Source organism: Mustela putorius, unplaced genomic scaffold (genome assembly GCF_011764305.1).
Source record: "Mustela putorius furo isolate JIRA1106 unplaced genomic scaffold, ASM1176430v1.1 tig00003898_pilon_pilon_pilon, whole genome shotgun sequence".
Lineage (NCBI taxonomy): Eukaryota > Metazoa > Chordata > Mammalia > Carnivora > Mustelidae > Mustela > Mustela putorius.
The window spans coordinates 11378391-11400575 of NW_025422047.1; the positions used below are offsets into that span (position 1 = coordinate 11378391).

Here is a 22185-nt window from a genome sequence, read left to right on the forward strand (position 1 = left end):
GAAAAAAAAAAACCCCACTAATTTGAAAAGATATATGCATCCCTATGTTTACTGCAGCATTATTTACAATAACCGTGATATGGAGCCAGCTCAAGTGTCCATCCATACATGAATGAAGAAGTGGTATATATTTATAATGGAATATTACTCAGCCATGAAAAAGTGTGCGTGCGTGTGTGTGTGTGTGTGTATTTTTTTTTTCCATTTACAACAACATGGATGGACCTAGAAGGTGTAATGCTAAGTGGAAGAAGTCAGATAAAGACAAATACCATGATATTACTCATATGTGGAATTCAAGAAAGAAAACAATGAAAAAAGATACAATAACAACAAAACACTCTTTTTAAAAAGAAAGATTTTATTATTTATTTATTTGACAGAGACAGAGATCACAAGTAGGCAGAGAGGCAGGCAGAGAGAGAGGAAGAAACAGGCTCCCTGCTGAGTGGGGCTCTATCCCAGAACCCTAGGATCATGACCTGAGCCAAAGGCAGAGGCTTTAACCCACTGAGCCACCCAAGGGCTCCAACAAAACACTCTTGAAGTCAGACACTTTACTGACTAAGCCACCCAGTCGCCCCAAAAAATCTAAAATCTTTTAGAAACTGACCATATGAACTGTTGGTGAGGATTTGGAAAAACTGGAACTCTCCACTCCAGCCACACAGTTGCTGGGAATGTAAAATGGTACAGTCACTTTGGAAAACAGTTTAAAAGTTCCTCCAATGGCTCAATGCAGAGTAACAATGACCCAACAACCCAGAAAAAAGGAAAGCCTATGTGCATATCAAAGCTTGCTCATGAATGTTCATAGCAACCATATTCGTAATAGTAAAAAACTACAAAAAACCCAAGTCTCCATCAACACATATATGAAAAACACATTATGGTACATCCACACCCAGAAACAATACTCAGCACTAAAAAAGAATGAACATATTGATATACCGATAAAAAGGAATGAACATATTGCTATATGCAACAACTTGGATGAATCTCAAAACAACTGTGGTAAGTGAAAAGAAGCCAGACTAAAATAAATACCTACGTTTTATACCATTTATATAAAATTCTAGAAAATGCAAACTAATCTGTAGAGAGAGAGAGAAGCAATGGTTGCTTTGGATAGGGAGATGATTCTTGAGGAGGACAGACATGCTCATTGTCTTAAATATGATGATAGCTTCATGATGTACACACATATCAAAACTTATCATAGTGTGTACTTTAAATATTGGCTGTCCACTATATGCCAATTATACTTCAATAAAGCTGTTTAAAAATTGAAAGTAAGGGACGCCTGGGTGGCTCAGTTGGTTGAGCGGCTGCCTTCAGCTCAGGTCATGATCCCAGCGTTCCTGGGATCGAGTCCCACATCGGGCTCCTTGTTCAGCAGGGAGCCTGCTTCTCTCTGTCTCTTCCTGCCATTCTGTCTGCATGTGCTCGCTCTCTCTCTGACAAATAAATAAATAAAATCTTAAAAAAAAATTGAAAGTAAAAGGAAAGTAAGATATTTATTAGATTAAGGAAAAAGAAGGAAAGAAAAAAAAAAGAAAGAAATGAGGCCTTGCCCTCAGTGGCCTTCCAGAGCATTTGCGGAAAGTATGGCTACAGGTGAAAGTTACAGATGTGACCCACTTGCGGGTCATATACTGAGTGCCACAGGGAGATATCTTCAAGGGCTGGGCACTGGGGCAAGTCTCCTGGAGGAGATAAAATGATCCAGCGGTATGTCTGGGCCTGGGGAGAGGCTGTAGGGAATGAAAACCTGAGCACTGTTCTCAAAGGAGGGAAAAGCGTTTATGGACTTGGGCCTGTCCTGAGCTCTCCCCTTGGAGTACAACTTCACTCCTGAGGAAAGAGAGGCTTGAAGGAAGAATGTAGGCAGAAATCCCACTTTCATTATAAGAAGCACAGCCAGCTGCTCTGAAAGGGTCTGCAGATTCTATTTCATAGCTTTTTTACTCTGATGCATCAATCCCATGGGATGGTAGTACTCCAATTCACTGACTCTTACTAGTACCAGGCGCTTGGCGGGATGCTGGGGACGCTGGGAGAACGTGCGGGTTGTTTCTCTGTGTATAGACCGAACCCTACCTGCAGCCTCAGCATTCCAATGCTACTACAGATACAGACACCCCCCGCCCCACCCCCGGTTTCACCCATAGGTAAGACCTAGGCTTACCCTATCAGAATCTCAGTGCTGGTCCCGAGACTCTGCTCACCCCCTCCTTCTGCAGCTGAAGTCTGAGGACATTGGTCTGGTGGCTGCGGCCTCTGCAGGTTACTTGCAATGCAGCCATGTTCCCTTGAATTGGAGGCGGACAGAAACACCAGCGTCACAGATGGCTGCGGCGTCCAGGATTCCCGCCTGCTCCCCAGGACCCTCCGCAGTCCTCTCCCAACCTTCCCCCTGCCCCCTCCCGAACCCCCTAAGGGCAAACGGCGGAGCGTCGCAGGGAGGCCCCGCCCCCCCAACACTAGCCCCGCCCCGGTTGTCAGGGGCGAGGAAGCCCCGCCCCGGGCCGGGCGTGCGCCTTTTCTGACAAGCGGGGCCTCCTGGCTCTAACCCTCAACCCTCGCGGGGCTACCATCAGAACCGTCAGGCGTCCCGGCCCGGCAGGGAGAAAACGACATGGCGGCGGCCAAGGCCGAGAACCTCTCTCTGGTGGTGCACGGACCCGGAGACCTGCGCCTGGTAAAACGGGAAGGGGGAAGGGAGACCTAGCCCGACCCTGCCCTGCTGGCCTCCGGACTCAGCCACGGTCCCAGCTCGCCAGTTCCAGCCTGGCGATGGCCCTCACCTCCGTGTCCCGGCCACCCGGATCAGAGCTGGTTACCATGTTGGGGGGAGGGGGCTGTTGGGTGTAAGGTGCTAAGAGGAAGGTTCTTGTCGCGTGTCTCCCCGGAACCCAGCCCCGTGGCCGGCACGTGGCCAGAGCCCAGGAAGTTTGCAAACCCGATTGAAGCCTTCTGCCGCCTCCTCCAGCTGCAGAGTCTAGTCTAGCTCCTTGCCATTGCACATGGAAAGAGATCCCAGGAGGCTCCCTCATATAGGACATGCCCTGAACTTCTCCTGGAAGACGGTGCAGGGCAGAAAGGAGGGCCACAGGGACATTTAAAAGCCGTGGGACTCGTGTTTAATCTGTCTTGCGTGGGGCTCATAACTCCTTTGCAGGATTATTATGATCACAAGAGTACCCAGCACTTAATTAGGTACTCAGAAGGTGCCAGTTGCTGCCTCTTTTCCTTCCAGCACTGGCTGCATCTCCAGGACTCCTATTGTTCCCTGTTCCTATGCCAGACTTCTGGATCTGGATAGTGTACATGTCTCTAAAACTTCTCTCCTCCTTACCGCCCTTAGTCCACACTTGGTTCCCTTTCAGCCATTTTCCTCTGATCCGGCTCCATTGTTTCTTTAAGAGCATTGTGTATATATGCCTCTGGGGCACCATACCTTTTCATCTGCTCTCTGGCTCACACGGCCAAAGTCAGGGTGCTGCAGGATCAGCCCTGTGGTCGTGTAACGGGTCCCTTGACAAAGTCCATCTCAGATGGGCCTGAGATGGCAGTGGGTGCGTGGGACGGGTTCCAGCCCTCTCTACTGCTCCCTGGGACTTCCTTCCTCCTCAAAGAGAATATGCACTAGGATCTAGATAGGAGAGACTCAGGAGATTATCCAGAGTAGCAGTTCTTGACTGTTTGAGAATCTGTGGTCTCTCTCCCCACAGAATCCAAATAGACTGAGTTTGGCAGCAGTTTCAGAGATTTTTGTGGACTTCCATTAAGTCCCTCCATTAACTCTCTAGAGGTTTGTGGACCCCAGATTACAAACTCCTGCCTTGAGCCACTCTCCCATCTCCCTCAGTTAAGAAGGTGCTGCCCAAGGGTGACAGGCTTGATTAGTTAACAGAGCCCAGATGAGAGCTCGGGTCCAGTGCTCTCTCCACTCACTGTGGAACTTCACCCCAAGGTCCTGATTAAAGTGACGCTATTAGTGTTTATTGCTCCCAACACCAGGTGGTATTGTAAGGAAGGCTAAGTAGTACAGCTAAGCGCAGCTTGCAGTGATCTCCAACTCAGTCCTTCATTCCACAAACACATATCAGATGAGTGGGTGTCTGCCATATGCCAGGCACTGGGCCAAAGGCTAGCAGCCCCTACCCTCAAACTGCTCTAGGGAGATAGATGAGATGAACTTAACAATGAGAGTGTGAGGGCTTTGATGGAGACTACACAGAATAAAGCCCTCACAGGAAGAGACCCTTGGCCTAGGAAAGAGGTCCCAGAGGAGATGGATGCTCCTTGACCTGTATCTTGAAGGATAAGTAGGAGTCATTCAGGAAAATATAGAAACAAGTGCAAAGATACATGAAGTACTAGATTGTAAATCCTGTTTCCTGGCCCTGCAAATAGTGGGATGTACTGAATGGAATTTGAACCTGGAGAGGTTGACAGGATCTGCTTCTCCTGCTGCTCAAGCCCTGCTTTAAGTCATGGACCTAATATGTAGCAGAACTAAAATTGCAATCCCAGGATCTGCTTTGCCTTAACTCTTAAACTCATGCTCCCCCACTGCACTGCCACATGACCTCTCTTTTGTCACTGCTCTCTAGAGCAAAGCCTTGAAGATTGGAGGGGGTAGGAAGCTGAACTTAAAATTGATTTTATGAACAATAATAAACATTTTTTAAAAGATTGATTTTATCAGCTTTGCCTTAGAATCTGCTTTTTGTATTAGGGAGGAATTGGGGTAGGTGTGTCCTGAAGGCTCTGGAAAAAAACAACTGGCTAGAGAATGTTGCCTGTGGATGTGGGATTGGTACACTGAAAGGGTTCAGGGTGGGTTCCTGAGGGCCTCAGGTCTGTTTGAGAGTAGGAAGTGGTGGGATCATTTACTAGACAAAAGAGTAGATTAGAATGATGAGATCAGGTTTGAGTTTAAGATGTCTCTGGGAAGGGACAGCAAGGTATCTTTGAAAAATTACCTTGGTTCTAGGGATCTGGGATCTATGGATGATTTTGGGGCCAGAGATGTAAATTCAGGAGTCATCTGCTTCTTTACTGAGCAGTCCTGCACCCCCTCCCCATGAGGCATTTGGGAATATGTAAGTGGGGGGTGGTTGTCACAATGACTGAGGGACAGACTTCATTTGGTTTACAACTCTGTCTTCCCCTGACCAAAGTAGCACCCTAGTGGGAGTTCGTAGATGAACGAGCTTGAGTGGGACGTGCAGAGTGAGAAGGCAGCAAGTGGAGGACATTACCCTGGAGAGAGCCCCACACTCAGGCGAAGGGGCAGAAAGTTGTCTGCTGAGAAGAGTAACCAGGGATGCTTGTGCTGCCTCAGAGATGCCTGTGCCTCAACACAGACCCTCTTGGCCCCTCACCGCTCCCTCTAGAGAAGGACCCCCAGTACCTCCACAGAGAGTCCCCTGACTTCCATCGAGCATCTCTGCCCTTCCACCCCCTCCTGTAAGGCAAATAGGTAAGTTGTTGGGGGTTGGTGGTACCATTAGTAAACAAGGAAGCAACAAGGAGGAACAGCCCTAGGGCAGTTTTGGGAGCGAACACCAGTTCTCCTTTCTGTGGGAGAACCAAAATGAAATCCAAGATTTCCTGGGCATAGCAGGCTGTGGCCACTTTGGCCAGCTGGGGTCAGGGTCCACTGATAGAAATGGTTGTGCCTCGGGAGCTCGTGTGAAGGGAATAGTCTGGGGACAAGCCATTTCTAAAATCTGAAGCAGGATTTAGAAGGGTTCCTGAAGCAGGAAGCAAGGGCTCAACCCTTCCTGATGTTGCCACCCCACTTCAGGCAAGCCCAGGGACCAGTCAGCATCCATGGCAGCGGTCTCTGGGGGACATTTGACCTGGGCCTCTTCAACCTTCCTGCCATCTTCCACCTGCCAGGAAGGAAACTTAACGTCTAGCTTCTTCCTACCTATGGAGAAGGCAGGAAGGATTCCCTTTTCTTTCTTGATACTGGGGCTGCAGGGAAGGAAAAATTAAATTCCTTGCCTGCTATGTAGCTAGTGATCCCCTTGGCCATAGCAGGGGAAGGACCCTGGCAGCTCCAACTCCCTGGCCTGGGGATTCAGGTCTGCATGGTGCCTTGGCTCTGGGCATTTCTAAATTGGGTGGTAAATCAGAGAGAGTGAGTGTATGTGTGTACACACACACACTGGCTGGTGGTTTATCTTTTATAATGAGGAAAACACAAATATGGGGGGGGGAGGACTTTTACTTCCCCCTCCCTATTTTAAGTAGAGCAAGGGGGAGAGGCAGCCAGCTTGATGTGTCAAAGAGGCAAAAGCCTGTCAGCAATAAGTGTCAACTTGAAGTACAGCTCACTGAGGTCCTCTTTAAAGGGAAACAGTTATGAAGGCATGAGCCAGGTTGAGGCCCAGAGTGGGGTTTAGTGCCAGCTCCGCTGTTTAATAGTTGTGTGACTCACCAGACTACTTTCTGCTTCAGTTTCCCATCTGTATAATGGGCATGACAGGAGTTCTCATCTCTGGGTTGAGGACTGAAGGTTTGTCAGAGAACAAGAATTCCTGACCCCTCAAAGGTTCTAGCTGGACCCCAGGTCAAAGTGATGCAAGACAGACTAACAGAGGAGAAAGTGAAGTTTAATAGTTTGTATATACAGGGTACCTGGGTGGCTCAGTGGGTTAAGCCGCTGCCTTCAGCTCAGGTCATGATCTCAGGGTCCTGGGATCAAGTCCCGCATAGGGCTCTCTGCTCAGCAGGGAGCCTGCTTCCTCCTCTCTCTCTGCCTGCCTCTCCAACTACTTGTGATTTCTCTCTGTCAAATAAATAAATAAAATTTTTTAAAAAAATAGTTTGTATATACAGAGGATCCACACATACAAGGAAATGCGAAAGACAGACAAAATGGGTCTCTGGTCATTCTGAACTAAGGGGGAAGAAGGTAGGGGCTTGGAACTTCAAAGGGAATGAATGCAATTTACAGGAAGATCAAAAAGAATAAATGTTTAGTAAATAAATATTTCCCTTCCCATATAGATGGATTACTCAGATAAAATTTATCCGTGGTCAAGACCCTCCAATTTAGATTCTTCTTTGTAGTTAAGGGAGGGACAAAAGTTTCTCCTGAGCCTGTAGGACCTTGATTGCCTTCAACTCAAAATAATCCACATGCCAAAACAGCCCATTTTGGGGCAGCCTGCCCTCGGTCAGACCTTACCATGAGATGGTGCCTATAGAAGGCCCAGCATATGGGAGGCTAGGGCCTAGGAGAATCAGACATTTAAACCTTCTGACTGGCTGGCTCAGTCAGAAGAGTATAGGACTCTTGATCTCAGGGTCATGAGTTCAAACCCCACATTGGATGTACAGATTACTAAAAATTTAAAAAAAATCATCTCAGCATAGGAAGAGATAAAGACCAAGACCTTCAAATACATGGGTAATTTTTTTTTTTTTTGAAGTTTTATTTGAGAGAGAGTGCATGTATGAGCAGAGGAGCGGCAGAGAGAGGGAGAGGAGCAGACTGCTGAGCTTGGAGCCCTGTGCAGAGCTCAGCCCCACTGATGGGTGAGGTCCAGAACCAGGGGCCAAGAAAGAATTCTTGAGACGTCTTTGGTGCAAAAAGGATTTTATTAAAGCAACTAGGACAAGACCCCGGGGCAGAAAGAGGCGAAGTACTGGAGTTGTGAGGAATGGTTGATTATATACTTGGGGGTTGGGGTAAGAAAAAAGAGAGGTGTCTAAAATGACTTTCATACGCTAAAGAATGCCCTCAGGATACTAGAGGTTTGTTGGTTAAGTGGCTATTGTTAAGCTAAGGTGGTTTTTCCCTTGGCAAAGAATTAACTTGAAGATGGTTGGAAGTAGGGCGCCTGGGCGGCACTATAGGTTGAGCCTCTGTCTTCAGCTCAGGTCAAGATCTCAAGAGTCCTGGGACTGAGTCTCGCATTGGGCTCTCTGCTCAGCAGGGAGCCTACTTCCCCCACCCCCCCCCCCCGCCCCCCCCCCCCCCGCCTACTTGTGATCTCTCTGTCAAATAAATAAATAAAATCTTAAAAAAAAAAGATAAAAAGATAGTTGGAAGTTTCCTGGAAAATAGTCACACATAATCCACCCAGAAGGGGTGTGTGTGTGTGTGTGTGTGTGTGTGTGTGTTGGGGGAGTGGTTGTGGGGTGTCATCTTGTGCTTCGTCCTCAGCTTCCCTTCTGTCCCCTCATCACCACCACCCTGAGATCATGACCTGAGCCGAAATAGAGTCCAATGCTCAACCGACTGGGCCACACAGGTTCCCGTGTATGGATAGTTCTGAACTAAATTGTAATAAATGTGGACCCAGGCAATAATCTTGTATTCATTTGTATTTACCAGTTTAATTACTTTTTGCCTCTTGGTCAGTTTTGAGAAATACAGAAATTCCTTTTGATTGGGAAATGAATTCTGTCTGAGTTACTAATTCATGAAGTTGGGATATAAAACAGTCGAATGAGATTTTATCCCCAGAAGCTGTTTTTGCTGGTAGGGGCTGGGCGTGGCTTTGGTTTTTTTAATGCTCTGGGTTTCACTGGACAGGTAAGGGAAACGGAGAGAATGAACATGTTGAGTGTGTGCTGTATTATGGGGCAGCTGCTGGGTCCTTTGATGTAGTGCTTCACTAACAATCCCAGATGAAACACCAGTTCTATTTATATTTTCAGCCATGGACCAGTGTGTTTGTATTGCCGTATTTTGATGTTGCAGCAATGTCAAAATGTGGTAAATATTTCCAAATGCTCCGTTTCTGTACATGTTGCATCACAGATCAGTAGTAGGCCATCAACCACATTGAGCACACTTTATCTGTCTTACTCCTTTTTTTTTTTTTTAAGATTTTATTTATTAGAGAGAGAGAGAGATCATGAGCAGTGGGGAGGGGTAGAGGAAGAAGCATACTCCCCACTGAGCAGGGAGTCCAACGAGGGGCAGACACTTAACTGACTGAGCCACCCAGGCACCTTATCTGCCTTACTCCTGACACTCTGCCACATTTCAAGCACCAGCATCTGGCCAGGAAGAAGAAAGGAACAACCCAGGCCCCCTTTGCAGGGGACTGAACACTGGATTTGGGATGCGAGATAGTCAGATTTTTGTTTTGTTTTGTTTTGTTTCGTGATGTGCTTCTAGGTTCTTGGCTGAGACCCCTTGTAATGGAAGATTAACAGGAGAAAAACAAGTTCAATAATGTGTAGTTAATGTACGTATGGGAGGCATGATGAAAACTGAGTCATTTCATGAAATGGCCCAAGGTACACCTTAAGTACTATTTCCAGCTAAAGACAAAAGATCTTGAAGTAGGGGAAGCCAGTTATGGGAAGTTTTCAGGAAAAGCACTGTACACAAGGGTATGGTTGTTAGGCAAATTTAAATCTTTGCCTTCTTCTTTGGTAAGAGAGGTTTAGTCATTTTCCTGATGTGGAGAGGGAGACACCCTTACAAAAGGAGAAGGTAACTTTTTAGTTTTCAGAGCTTTTCCTAAGTCTGCTGTCTGTTAAAAATAATCAGCCTAAAATAACTCTTTTGTCAAAGAGATCTATTTTGGGATGGCAAATTCTGCACCCCTTGAGGAAAGACCAAGTTAAGGGGAAAATCGTTCTTTTAGAATGATGGGTTGATGTTTAATTATAAAGTGCAGAGAAAACATGTTTGCGTCAAGCTTAAATATTAATTAGGCCCCACGAAGATACTTCTTGAGTTTTGGCCCTTTGAGGAAATGTATTATAGCCTAGGTCAAAAGAACTGCTTTGAATATGTAATAATTGCTTTGTTATAAGGTTTTATTTATTTATTTGTCAGAGAGAGAGAACACAGGCAGGGGGAACAGTAGGCAGAGAGAGAAGCAGACCCCTCACTGAGCAGGGAGTCCGAGGTGGGGCTCGATCCCTGGACTCTGGGATGATGATTGGTGCCAAAGGCAGACACTTAACCGACTGAGCCTCCCGGGCCTCCCTATAATAATTGTTATAAAGTAAAATAATTCCATGTCTGTAATATAACACATTGAAAATATCTCCTCCTCACATATGTACTTTACTGTTAAGCTTTTTGGGGTAAGGAGGAGGGGATTATTTAATGGGGGGGGGGTCATCGACACTGGCAGCGCAAGTAAGTGGTCCTGAGCATCACAGTCTCTTTCTTCCCTTGATTATTTTTCCCACCAGCTGAGGGATGGAGATCAAATTAAAGGGCTGTAATACATTTTAAGTAGCAGCTGGATTAAACTGGGAGATTACAGGCAAGAGTGAGGAGGAAATGCAGCCTACTTAACCCTTTAACACTTGAACTAGATTTATCAGTCAGAGGCACTGAAAATAGAATATAAAACTCCTGAAAAAAAAAACCAGAAAATAAATGGAAGAAATACCACTTCCCTTTATCTTAATTATGTTTCAGTAATAAAGCAAGACCCAAACCAGATAAACAACAGGAAATTAAATCCTGCAAATCCTGCCATCTCTGCCAACTGCTGTGGAAGGGCAGTTTGTCTGCAATAGGCCTAGAAAGCTCACTCCCCCACCCCCAAAAGTAGCAGCAGTACCACAAATAGAATCTTAACATTTTATGTAATAAATCCTAGTACTACTAAGAGGTGTAGTGAAAGTAGCCCTATTCTGGAGGGAAAAGCTAGAACTATGGGTATGGGGGAAATTTCTCTTTTATTTTATTTTTTATTTTTTGGAAATTTCTCTTTTAAAATGGCATGGCAGAGGGACGCTTGGGTGGCTCAGTTGATTGTCAGCCTTCAGCCCAGGTCATGATCGATCCTGGGGTCAAGGGATTGAGCCCCACTTAGGCTGCCTGCTCTGCAGGGAGTCTGCTTCTCCCTCTCCCTCTGCCTGCAGCTCCCCCTGCTTGTGCCCACCCCTTTCCCTCTGTCAAATAAATAAATAAAATCTTTAAAGTGTATCACAGAGAAATTAAGAAAGTGGAGAAATACGTACTTTCCACAGTATTGGCATCCACTTGGTAAGTCTTCTAGTGTGGCTGTTAAACTGGCAGTTCCCTCAAAATCGGATTTACACAAAGGAGGGAATATATTCAGATTTTACGAAGTGATAGTCAGCTAGATAAATAATTTTTTTAATGTAAATGTCCCATTTCCTAGACCTGAACGCAGCATTTAATCAATGTTACTAACACATGAGAACATCCAACAAAGATGAGAGACTTCATATATTTGCTTATAGAACCATCAACAGGTATAATCATACATGGTTATGTTTGTGCATTTTGAATTAGGGGGACATTAATTTTTAAAAATTGACTTATTTATCACAGCTGAGAATGAAATAGACTTTTAACCATCCTGTGTGGATCCAGTCCTAGGTGCTTGGGAAGCTCAAAGGAGAGAAAGGGACCACCTTCCCAGCCCCATGAGGACAGGGATGTCTTCTCAGCAATTCCAACCCATCCAAACCTCCATCTCCCTGAGTTCCCACAAGCATTAGGAAGTCACCCCAGATATCTCCCTTCCCTTCACTTCCTGCCTCTTGTGGAAACTTGAAGGTGGGGAAGTGGTCCCAGGAGGTGAGGGAGTGAGCCCCAGGGTGTACTGGGAATTGCAGGAGGCTTCCAGAGCCTGGGGGTCCACCAGGGCCACTGGGCACTTTAAAGGGATTTGTATTTTAATAAATATTGTTAGCGGAAGGAGGCTGGTTGGAGCCCTGAGAGCATGGGCTGGAGTGTGGCTCAGTGGACTTTGGGAGAGTCGACCCTTCTACTTTGACCCCAAGTTTGTCAGGGCTAATGCGGCTAGAACAAAGCCATTTATGACCAAATGGCCAATTAGGAAACCTTTGGATTTTCCTCCTATACTCCAAACATGCTCAAGGGAGGAGGAAAATTGAGGTGGAAGGTTTAAGCAAAGTAAGGTCGCCTGCTCTGCTCATAAGTGTGGGGGGCAGCTGGTGGGCAGGTTGTCAGGAGGCCTTGCAGGTGGGAGGAGGTGGTGAATGAGAGCTTGGAGGCCCCCAGGTGAGGCCGGCCTCCAAGTTCTCACTCTAAGGCAGGGAGCTTGGCTTGACACACTTTACAACACCTGGTAGAATGAGGCTAAAACACTGCCCGAATCCTATTTCCCTCTCTCCCAAATGCCAGCCTTTTAAGGAGCACTGTAGTTTTCTTAATATTGACGTGACAACAAGGGAAATAACTTGTCCCCAAAACAGTTTCTGAAAAAGTGCACTTTGCAAGAGGAAAAGGACAAGGAAGGCTGTCCAGAGCTGGTTCAATCATAGAGTGAGTTAATGATAGGAAATAGAGGACTTCGGTTCTACTTCTTTTGTAACAAGAGCTAATTTACTTATTGTGAGTGGGGCACTGTGTCTGATGATTATCCTTATTACGCAGAGAGGGAAATCAAAGGCACAAAGAGCTTGCGTAAGTGCCCCGAGGTCAGGCAACTGGCAAGGGGAGCCTGGGTTTGCACATCGCTCAGTTCCAGAGTGTGAGTTCCCCTGCTCTACTCGGGTCAGCTGCAGGAGGGAAAAGGCATTTTCCCTTGATTTCTCCTCATGTCAAGGCCGTTACTGCAACCCAGTCAAGAGGCACGGAGGGTGTGAACTCAGCCCTGTGGGTGGAAGTAGAGAGTGGAGGCCCGTGAGGATCTATTTAGGAAATAAACTTTCAGGCTAATTTAACAAAATATATTTAGGAAATAAATCCAAGATAACAGGAAGCAAGAGGCACCTGGAATGATTCTAAGCTCCCACAGAGAGTTCCTCCTGAAGTATTTCCATGACTGATTGGGGGAGGTTGGGGGAGACCTGGAGGGATTGGACGGGAGGATATGTATGTGATGTATTTCTGACTGGAAGTGAAAAAGGCTGGAAGACCGACATAACTGCAGGAAAGAACAGTTACTTCTACTCCCCTTTATCCCTTTGTTAACTGTCATTCAAGAAAGGTAAGAAATCCTGTTCAGAAAACCATGAATATGCCTGATAACAAAACTTTGGGGATGAAAGGGCTGCGGGGGGTAACAGTGAAAGCTGGGGATCTCAGGGGAGCTAAGAAACTGGTAGATGAGGAATAGGGTGAATGAAAGAATATCATCACTGAAATCTGAGACAGAAAAAGAGATTAAGCAAACAGGACTGTGGCCAGCGTCATTCCAAGGAACCACAAATGAAAAGCTAGTTGTTTTTGTTTTGTTTTTTTTTAGTAATCATGTGGTGATAACTTTCTCAACCATGATCTCCACAGCCTTGCTTAGGATAACATTTACAGACTTAAGGGCTGATCTTAACACGGTCCTGTGCTTCTGTGGCATGTCTCCTGCAGAGAGGGGAGTCAGGAGCCCAGCCGAATGGTAAGGGTGGTTCGAATCAGCAAGAAAGAAGGAAAAGGAAAAGCTGATTTGCAAGGAGATAATACGCAATCAGCCACTAGGGAAAAGCCAGGCTATCTGCACAGCACCCTCTAGTGTCTAGGAAAGTCACTGCAGCTATGGCAGGTGGTAGGGCAAAGATTGGTCGCTCTGTCCCCTCCAACAAATGTTTACAGTAGTAATCACTAGCCACCCAGGGCTACTTGGTGGGCCCAGCTGTTGCTTTGAGCTTGATTTTTTTTCCAGGTATTCAGGGCTGGCTTGGTTGGAGGCAGAGATAATGAAGGAGAAAAGGTATATTCCACCTTGGTGTGCAGTGGCATGTAGTGAGGCATGCTGAGGAGTCAGGTTTAGTCCTGGTTTAGCCACTCTGTGGCGCTATGACTTTGACCAACTTATTTCACTTCCAAGCCTTGGGTTTCTCTTCTGCACACTGTGGGCCTTGTGCCATGATGTGCGTAAAGCCAGAACATTGCCTGGTGCATAGCTGGTTCAGTGAACATCTCACCTCCCTTGTCTTCTTGGCCACCTTCAAGGAATTCATAAAATGAACCCTTGGATCTGGCCACACAGTGTCCTTCCTTCTTGTCACCATGAATTTCCCAGCTCGTTGCAGTGGGAAGCAGAGTTGGTAAATAATCATAATAGCTATGAATTCCGAATAGCTCAGATTGCTTTTTGAACCTGGGGAGTGGCCGAGGTGCAGGTCTTGTGTGTTCCCAAAGGGCCTCTAAAACTCCACATGGGAGGTTTCAGAAGAGAGGGCTGAGCGCTGGTCGGTGTGTGCGCATGTAAAGGGAAGAGCAGCAGTGTGCATTTTTTTCAGCGTGTCTAGAGGTCAAAGCCCTCACGTGCTACTACCAGATGCCTTCACCCTTCTCCCTATAAGAGTTTCCCAGACCAAACAAATCTCTATCTTAAGAATGTGTTTTTTGAGAAGGGAAGGATCTGATATGGATGGCAGTCCAAACATCCTTTCTGCCTAGGGGAACGTTTAGTACACTTTTTTATTAGTCTAGGGCAAATTGCACCATGGGGTGGGGTGAGGTAAGGAATTAGAGACAGTACGATTTAGGGGGCCCCCTCAGGCATCCACGCAGCTGCCCTATGGTCTGAACCTGTGTTCATTCTTAGAAAAAATATTTGAGTAAAACTCTACATTGACTAAACAGTTGAAAATATTCATAAGGGAAAGTTATTATGAATGCTAAATGATTTTTCTGTTTTTATTTCCTTCAGGAGAACTATCCTATCCCTGAACCAGGCCCAAATGGTAGGTCCTTCGGATACTCGACTTACATTTTGTTGTTTCTTATTAACCTGAAGACACCAGTGCATTGTTCCTTACCCCTTTTTCCCTATTATTTATGACTTTGCCTCCAATTAAAAACTATCTTTTGGAGGTTCTTGGATGGCTCAGTCATTTAAGCACCTGCCTTGGGCTCAGGTCGTAATCTCAGGGTCCTGGGATCAAGCCCCTCAACAGGCTCTCTGCTTAGTAGGGAGCCTGCTTCTCCCTCTTCCTCTCCCCCCACTCATTCTTTCTCTCTCTCAAATAAATAAATAAAATCTTAAAAACAACAACAACTGTCTTTTTGTTAAGCTGTCAACCTAGTCTGTCATCCATAGCATGACTAGATAGATTCAACTTAACTGCTACATAAACAGTGATAGATTCAGAAGAGCTACCGTATCAGATTGCTGACTTGTCCCAGAGTTTTTGACATAAAATACCTCTCTGGACCAAATGCAGAGTTGTACCTCATTTGACCTAACCTAGAGTTGGGTTACTCTGTATACTTTAAACCGCTATTCAGGTGGCCAGATCCTGTCCTAACCCTAACCAAAGCTTTGAAAATGAGCGAGTCTGTAGAACTTAATCTCTTAATTAGAAAGAGAGCATCACTTTAGGAAGACTAGGACCTTTAGTCCAGTGGGGATGGGAGGGACTGCATGGAGTGCTGCCCCAGGGTCCCGATCAACTCTGGGGCAGGCTTCCTGCCACCTTTGTTCCAGTCCTCTGGCCTCTCACTGGGCGAGCCTGTGAGACCCAGATGACAAGCACATTTCCTGGAGTGCTGTGTGTACCTGGGGAAGTCATGGCCCCTGTTCCCTGGGGCAGATAACCTGCTGACAGTTTTCCAATCCCTCCCAACCATGGAGTCCCACTTCAGAATCTGCGGGACTCTGAACTGAGGCAGAGGAGTAAGGCAAAGAGTGTCTATAGATAACTCACCCCATACCCAACCACTCGGGTCTCCTCTCTGTCCTGGGTGAGTTGGGGATGTGTGAACATCGGACTGAAGGCAGCTTTCCTGGAGCCCCCAGAGCTTTGCTATTCAAAGGTCAGCTGGCTTATTGATTTATAAACATACAGACAATAGCTGTTTCTATCAGTGTTCAGCATGTAATACACATTTAGGACTGAAGCATTTTCACCAAGATACCTTGTTCAGAGAAGTGAAAGAGGCCCCTTTACCATGTCCTGAGAAATCGGTATGGATTCTAGAAGTCGCCAAACAAGGGCTGTCTTGGACTCAAAGGACCCTGGTGCTGTTTCTCTCTCTGACCCGGCATTCTGCTCTCACTTGTCTCTTGCTGCCCTTGCATTAGAAGGAGAAATGATGGTAAATTTCAGCTGGCATTCTAGCAAGTCAGATTTAACCTCTTATTATAAGTTGGTAACTTTAAAGAGAGGAAACTCAGATAATTTCCTCTACTTTGATCTCCATCTGCACCCTGCCATTTCTTACTCTGTCACCAAGGCCAAGGACAGAGAAGTTTCTACAGAGCCACACCTGGGGTGGACTGATGGTGATCTCTGGCAAGGGCAGGGTGTGAGACACCTGAATGCACCGCAGAGCTTTAGGTCTCTTTGTCTTTCTAAGACAGAGCTTTTTCTCAGGGAGATACTTGCATCTGAGTCAGACCAGGCCAGTAATCCTTCAACACTTACTTCAGCAAAGGGGCTCGGTGGCATCATTATTTTTAACTTGGAAAACTGACAACAACAATACCAACAAATCTCACATATTCAAACCCGTGAGGGGGAAATACCCTTTGAAACCTTTGGATGGTTTAAACTAAAGCTGCATTCTTAAACAAAACGACAGGCATGAAGAACGTAGATAGCTCACAAAGTGTTGCCAAGCCTAGATTTTGCCAGCCTTTCTGTCAAGATAGGTAAGAAGCAGGCATAGCATATTAATTGTGTGGCATCAGTTATCTCCTAGAAAAGAGTTTTTCCCTTAGGCGGTTGATACATTTTTTTTCCTATTAATATCTTGTTTATACAGTATATTAGAGTTCTCCAGAGAGATGGAACCAAGAGAGATTTATTACATACATTTGTTTATATATAGGTTTATTATATATGTCTCTAGGGACAGGGCAGGGGAGATTTATTTTAAGGAATTGGCTCATATGATTGTGAGGACTGGCAAGTCTGAAATTTGTAGGGCTGACCAGCAAGCTGGAAATTCAGGTAAAAGTTGATGCTTCAGCCTTGGAGGATTCCTTCAGGAAAACCTGTCTTTTCTCCTAGGGCCTTCAACTGACGGGGTAGAGCCCACCCATATTAGGCAGAGTACTCTGCTTTACTCAGGGTCTACTTACTTAAATGTTAATTACATCTAGAAAATGCCCTCACAGCACAACTACTGTTTTTCTTTGGGGTGTTTGTTTGTTTGTTTGTTTGTTTTTGAAATTTTTTTATTTATTGAGAGAGAGCTAATGAGAGAGAGCATGGATGGGGGAGGGGCAGAGGGAGAAAAAGGAGCAGGGACTGCAATGTGGGGCTCAATCCCAGGACGCTGGGATCATGACCTGAGCCTAAGGCAGACGCTTAACCGACTGAGCCACCCACGCACCCCAATGAGTAGAGTCCAGAGGGAAAGCATGGTGGTGCCTCAGACGGCAGAGGCGTCATTGTGCCTTCCCTCACTTGTTTTCTCCTTCCTCTTCTCAGAAGTGCTGCTGAAGATGCATTCTGTTGGGATCTGCGGCTCAGACGTCCACTACTGGCAGCATGGTCGAATTGGTGATTTTATTGTGGAAAAGCCCATGGTGCTGGGTCATGAAGCTTCAGGGACAGTTGTAAAAGTGGGATCACTGGTCAAGCACCTAAAACCAGGTCAGCAAAACCCTTCAACTAACTGATTTATTTATACCTCAGCATAAATGAATATTTGTGTGTACTTTCTTGGGGCCGGACCCTCTGTGAAGCCCGGGGGTTACAGCAGTGAATAAGATAGTCTCCATTTCTACACACATGGAATGTGACTTTTCACAGAGGAAGACAGGTCTGGAACACATGTACAGCTGCTTAGTTACTGTTGTGTTGAGGGCCTGAGAAGAATAGCGATTTGATCAGTACCTTCTAACCAGATCCGGCTCTTCTGAGGGAGGAACAATTAACCCAACATCTGAAGGCAGTGAAGGGATAAGCTAGGTATAGGGGTGGGGGAAATATTCCAGCCATAGGAAACACAAACTGCCTCCACCTGCTGAGAAACAGGGTCTTGGATGTAGTCTTTGATCTTCTTGGATGACTGGAAAACCACGAGTATTTTTCTAGACTTGTTTAGTTCATTCTCTTGGAGGGAGGACTTCTCAGCTGTGGTAGCCTGTGATGTTCCCCAATACAGTGAATTATATCCCAGCTGTGTGACAAGGCCAGCTGTTGACTGTATCCTTCCTTTGCTGAGGAGGCCACTGTACAGCCTGGTGATGACAGCAGATGATTCGAGATAAGGAGAAGGATGGCAGGAGACACCATTCTGTGTCAGTTATGAGACTGCCTCAGCACAGCTACACAGAGAGGAACTGCCAGGCCCTAAAGAAGCTGGACTTGGGTTTCATTTCATTCTGAATAGAAGTTGAGGCAGCCCCTGAGGTTTTGTGGCATTATCCCCAAGAGGAAGATTCGTAGTTCCCAACAGCCACTGATCGATTCTTACCTGTGGGACAAGATCCCTTAATATCAGTCAAAACAGAGTGGGGTTCTTTAAATTTAAGTTATAAGAAGTGCTTGGTCAGCATCTACAATGGGTCCCACCTTCTGCCAGGTGCTTTGAGGGATACAGAAAATTGAGAAGAGCCAATCCCTGGATACTTTGATCTAGTTGGGGAGATCAGACATCAGGGCATATATAAATAGAAGTAATTAGAGAATAAGACCATAATGTGCAGGACACCTGGGTGGCTCAGTCAGTTAAGCCGCTGCCTTCAGCTCAGGTCATGATCACAGGGTCCTAGGATCGAGTCCCACTTCGGGCTCCTTGCTTAGCGGGGAACCTACTCTCTCTGCCTCTGCCTGCCACTCTGCCTGCCTGTGCTCTCTTTCTCTCTCTGACCAATAAATAAATAAAATCTTTCAAAAAACCATACTGTGCTATCAGGTGTGAAAAAGAATAGGGCTCTTACAGTTCAAGGAAAGGGCATTTGTTGTAGGCAGAGGTGTTTAAAGATGGTTCATGGAGGAGATATGTCTTTGAGCTGGACCAACTTGAACAATAATAATTACAGGAAGAAAAAGGCAGCTAATATTTATTGATTTAACTATTTGTTAGCCTCCATGTTAAATATTTACATGTATAATTATATATTTCTTTGTTGAAACAACTCTAATGTAGGCATTATTTTCTTCCTTAACAAATGAAGAAAGCAAACCATGGTGATTGTCCGGGGTCCCACACCAGCGAATCCCAAGCTGGGGTCCCAGCCTTGGTCTTCTGATACTAAAGCAAGTGCTCAGAACCACTGGGCTGTCCAGCAACTGGAGAACTGAGAACAGTTTTGTATTTGAGTTCGTGAAGAGGTCAGAAGCGAATATTCTGGTTAAGAGGAACAGAAAAATAAAATTATGGAGGCAAGTGTAACATACCTGGGTTGCTAATAATTCTGTGCTGTTCAGAGTAGAGGTTCTGTGTTGGGGAGTTAGTGGGGATGTTAAAAATTAGTAATCTGTATTAAAGTCCCTCTTTAAAAAGCACTATACAACTGTGAGTTATTATTCTTTTATTATAACGTAATCATTAGAAGACAAAACTGAGACGTACAAAACCCCACTTGATGATGATGGATCTTGAATCCTAGCTTGAAGAACTCATTGTCAGTGTTAGAACAGGGCTGCAGAGAAAACAGAGGGGTGCCTACATGTGGAACAGCACATTTTGGTGGTTGCAGGGACTTTTGTGGATCCTTTTTTAGAGATTTTATTTATTTATTTGTCAGAATGAGAGAAAGCACAAGCAGGGGGAGCAACAGAGGGAGAAGCAGCCTCCTGCTGAGCAGGGAGTCTGATGTGGGGCTCATGTGGGACTCGATCCCAGGACCCTGTGATCCTGACCTTAGCGGAAGGCAGATGCTTAACCAGACTGAGCCACCCAGGCATCCGTAAAACACAAAAATTTTTATTGAAGTGTTTCCCTTGCTGATTTGGACTGAAAGTTCTAATCAACTAGTCTAGAAAGAAGAAGAGCACTCACTGAGTAGTTCTTTACGTTTGTTTCTAAAATTCTAACATAAATCTTAAAGAATCAATAAGGCATGGAAGAATTCCTAACTTCTATACAATCTGGCTATCTTAGAGTGTGATTTCCTGTTCAATAACACCAGCTCAGATAGTTATAATAGTGATAAATACAATAAAAATAGTTAATACTACTTACATTACTACTACTACTAGTACCATCACTGCCCCACTATTGTTAATGAACACTAGCTACATACCAGGACTCTGCACTCTTCTATAGGCACTTCTAACACAAAAAGACATAAAATTAACGTGTCTGTTTAGTAAAGGGCAAACCTCCCACGGGTGACTCGTGTCAGGCTAAGGAGGCCCCAGCTCACCTTGTGCAGCCCTCTGGGGATAGGGGGTGAGGAGTGACTGGGAAGGGACACGAAGAAAAGCTTTTCCAAGGTAGTGGTAATGTTCTGTATGATGATGGGTGTTCATATTACACAGGTGAGTACATTTATCAGAATTCATGTAGTGATCCATGTAATCTGGCCCATTTTATCAATACCTAAATATTAACTTAAAACAGAACCAGAGACAAGTGGACAAGAGGAGAAGGACACTAGTTCACAAGCCTGAGTGTTATTCTCCACCAGAGTCTCAGACCTCCCTGAGTCTTTTGCCTGAGCCAGCCTCCTAACCCAAGACTCTGTTAACTTCTAGTTATATCTAAATACAACCAGACTGAACTTAAGACATGCCGTAATTGTGGCTCTTGTGTTTGGTGAGAACTTGTCCCATATTTTCAAAACAGGTGAAGTGGAAAAAGCCTGTGAACCCCACACAGCAGCTTGAGCTGGGTCCTGGCTTACCTTAGAGAGGGAGCTTTTCTCTGTTTCCCAAGCTGGGAAGTGATTGTGGAGCTGGGGGTGGAGGGTTGGCTTGTTCCATGAGTGAGTGAAAGGGTAGGTCAGACCAGTCTGTGGAGAAGTGGGCTGGTCATTCTCTCCCAGAGTGTGAGTCTATCCTGCATCCCAAGTTTTCTGTGGCAGCTCTAGGATAGGACTTGTCTGGTGCACCCTGGGTCCCAGGGAGGGGGGTGGCTCTCTGGGACAGAGTTCCCCACTGGCGCCTGCCCAGGAGCATGACCCCCTTCACAGAAGCGCTGCTCCCACTCGCATTTTCCTCTCCAGGGGATCGTGTTGCCATCGAGCCTGGCGCTCTGCGAGAAATGGATGAATTCTGCAAGATTGGCCGGTACAATCTGTCGCCATCCATCTTCTTCTGTGCCACGCCCCCTGATGACGGGAACCTCTGCCGATTTTATAAGCACAACGCTGACTTCTGCTACAAGTTAGTGCCCGAGACCTGACCTGGCCACCTGGGACCTCTCTCCCTTTGGTTGGGGTTCTTTCTTCTAGTTTCCTGTGGTGATTTGTTCTTTTCAGCTCATAATTCCAGACATGAAACATCCCCTCGACAGGCCCTTCTTGGTGGCACTGAGGGAAGGTAGCTTGCCTAGGGCCGAGACTGACTCAGACCACTTGGTTTAGTCTTGGCATTGAGCTCCCCTCACCTAGGGCAACAGTAGAAGATTGTTGCCAAACTCACTCCCCTCCAGTTATCCTGCGGATAACCTGCTGTAGTTCATTCTCCATTACTGGTTTCCAGGGCAGCTCCCAGGAAAGAGAACTTAGCACAGCAGTGACCATGCTCACAACACCAGTAACAGCAGCCACTGGGGGTTTCCTGAGGAAGCATGGCCTGGAGCCAGCACTGAGCTCCGGGACCCTGGATCCCCTCCCTCCTAGTGAGTGACTTTGGGGGAAATGACATCACCTGCCGCTGCTTTGTTCTCATTTAAGTCACCTGAAGACCCAATAAGGCAATGCATGTGGAGTCACAGTTATTAGTACTCCATGCCTGGCCTTGTGGTCATCAATGCTTTGCACCATTTATCTGAATTAACCTTCATAAGAACAGCGGTGAGGTGGGCAGTTTGGTGGAGGGGTGCAGAGGCTGGAGGGAGGAGGCTAATTGGGCACAGGGAAGAGCCAGGAGTCAAGCTTGGGTCCCTGTCCTGGGCTCACTACCCTATCCCAACTCGAAGTGGTTTTGGGGTGAGGACTTGTATCTGGCAGAGGCGAAATATTGCCCCTTCCACATGGGTCCCAGCCCATGGAGCTGTGGGTGCTGATCTGCCACTTTCCTTCTGACCTTCTGGCAGGTATGTTTTCCTCCCTTCTGGCTTGGCCCCAGCTGTGACTCCATTGGCCAGGTTGGGGCTTGCCTGAAGGAGGCTAGCTGCCAGTCACAGGGGCAGTTGGTCAGATCTGAGTTTTCTAGTGCCCACTGCAAGCCTTGAGA

The 22185-nt window shown here is 46.1% G+C and overlaps 1 protein-coding gene across 2 annotated transcripts in view; it reads left to right on the forward strand.

The window, feature by feature from the left end:
- The first annotated feature begins 2499 nt into the window (after window positions 1-2499).
- The window catches only part of SORD (sorbitol dehydrogenase), a 32499-nt gene continuing 12813 nt past the window's right edge, over window positions 2500-22185 (forward strand). The window contains exons 1-5 of one of the 2 annotated variants that reach the window (XM_045067782.1): window positions 2612-2701; window positions 5193-5491; window positions 14595-14628; window positions 17323-17487; window positions 21012-21171. In XM_045067782.1, the coding sequence (XP_044923717.1) occupies window positions 17337-17487; window positions 21012-21171 (311 nt within the window). In that variant the 5' untranslated portion in view covers window positions 2612-2701; window positions 5193-5491; window positions 14595-14628; window positions 17323-17336. Of the gene's footprint in view, window positions 2702-5192; window positions 5492-14594; window positions 14629-17322; window positions 17488-21011; window positions 21172-22185 lie in introns of both variants that reach the window. The other variant, XM_004751294.3, reaches the window with a different exon arrangement.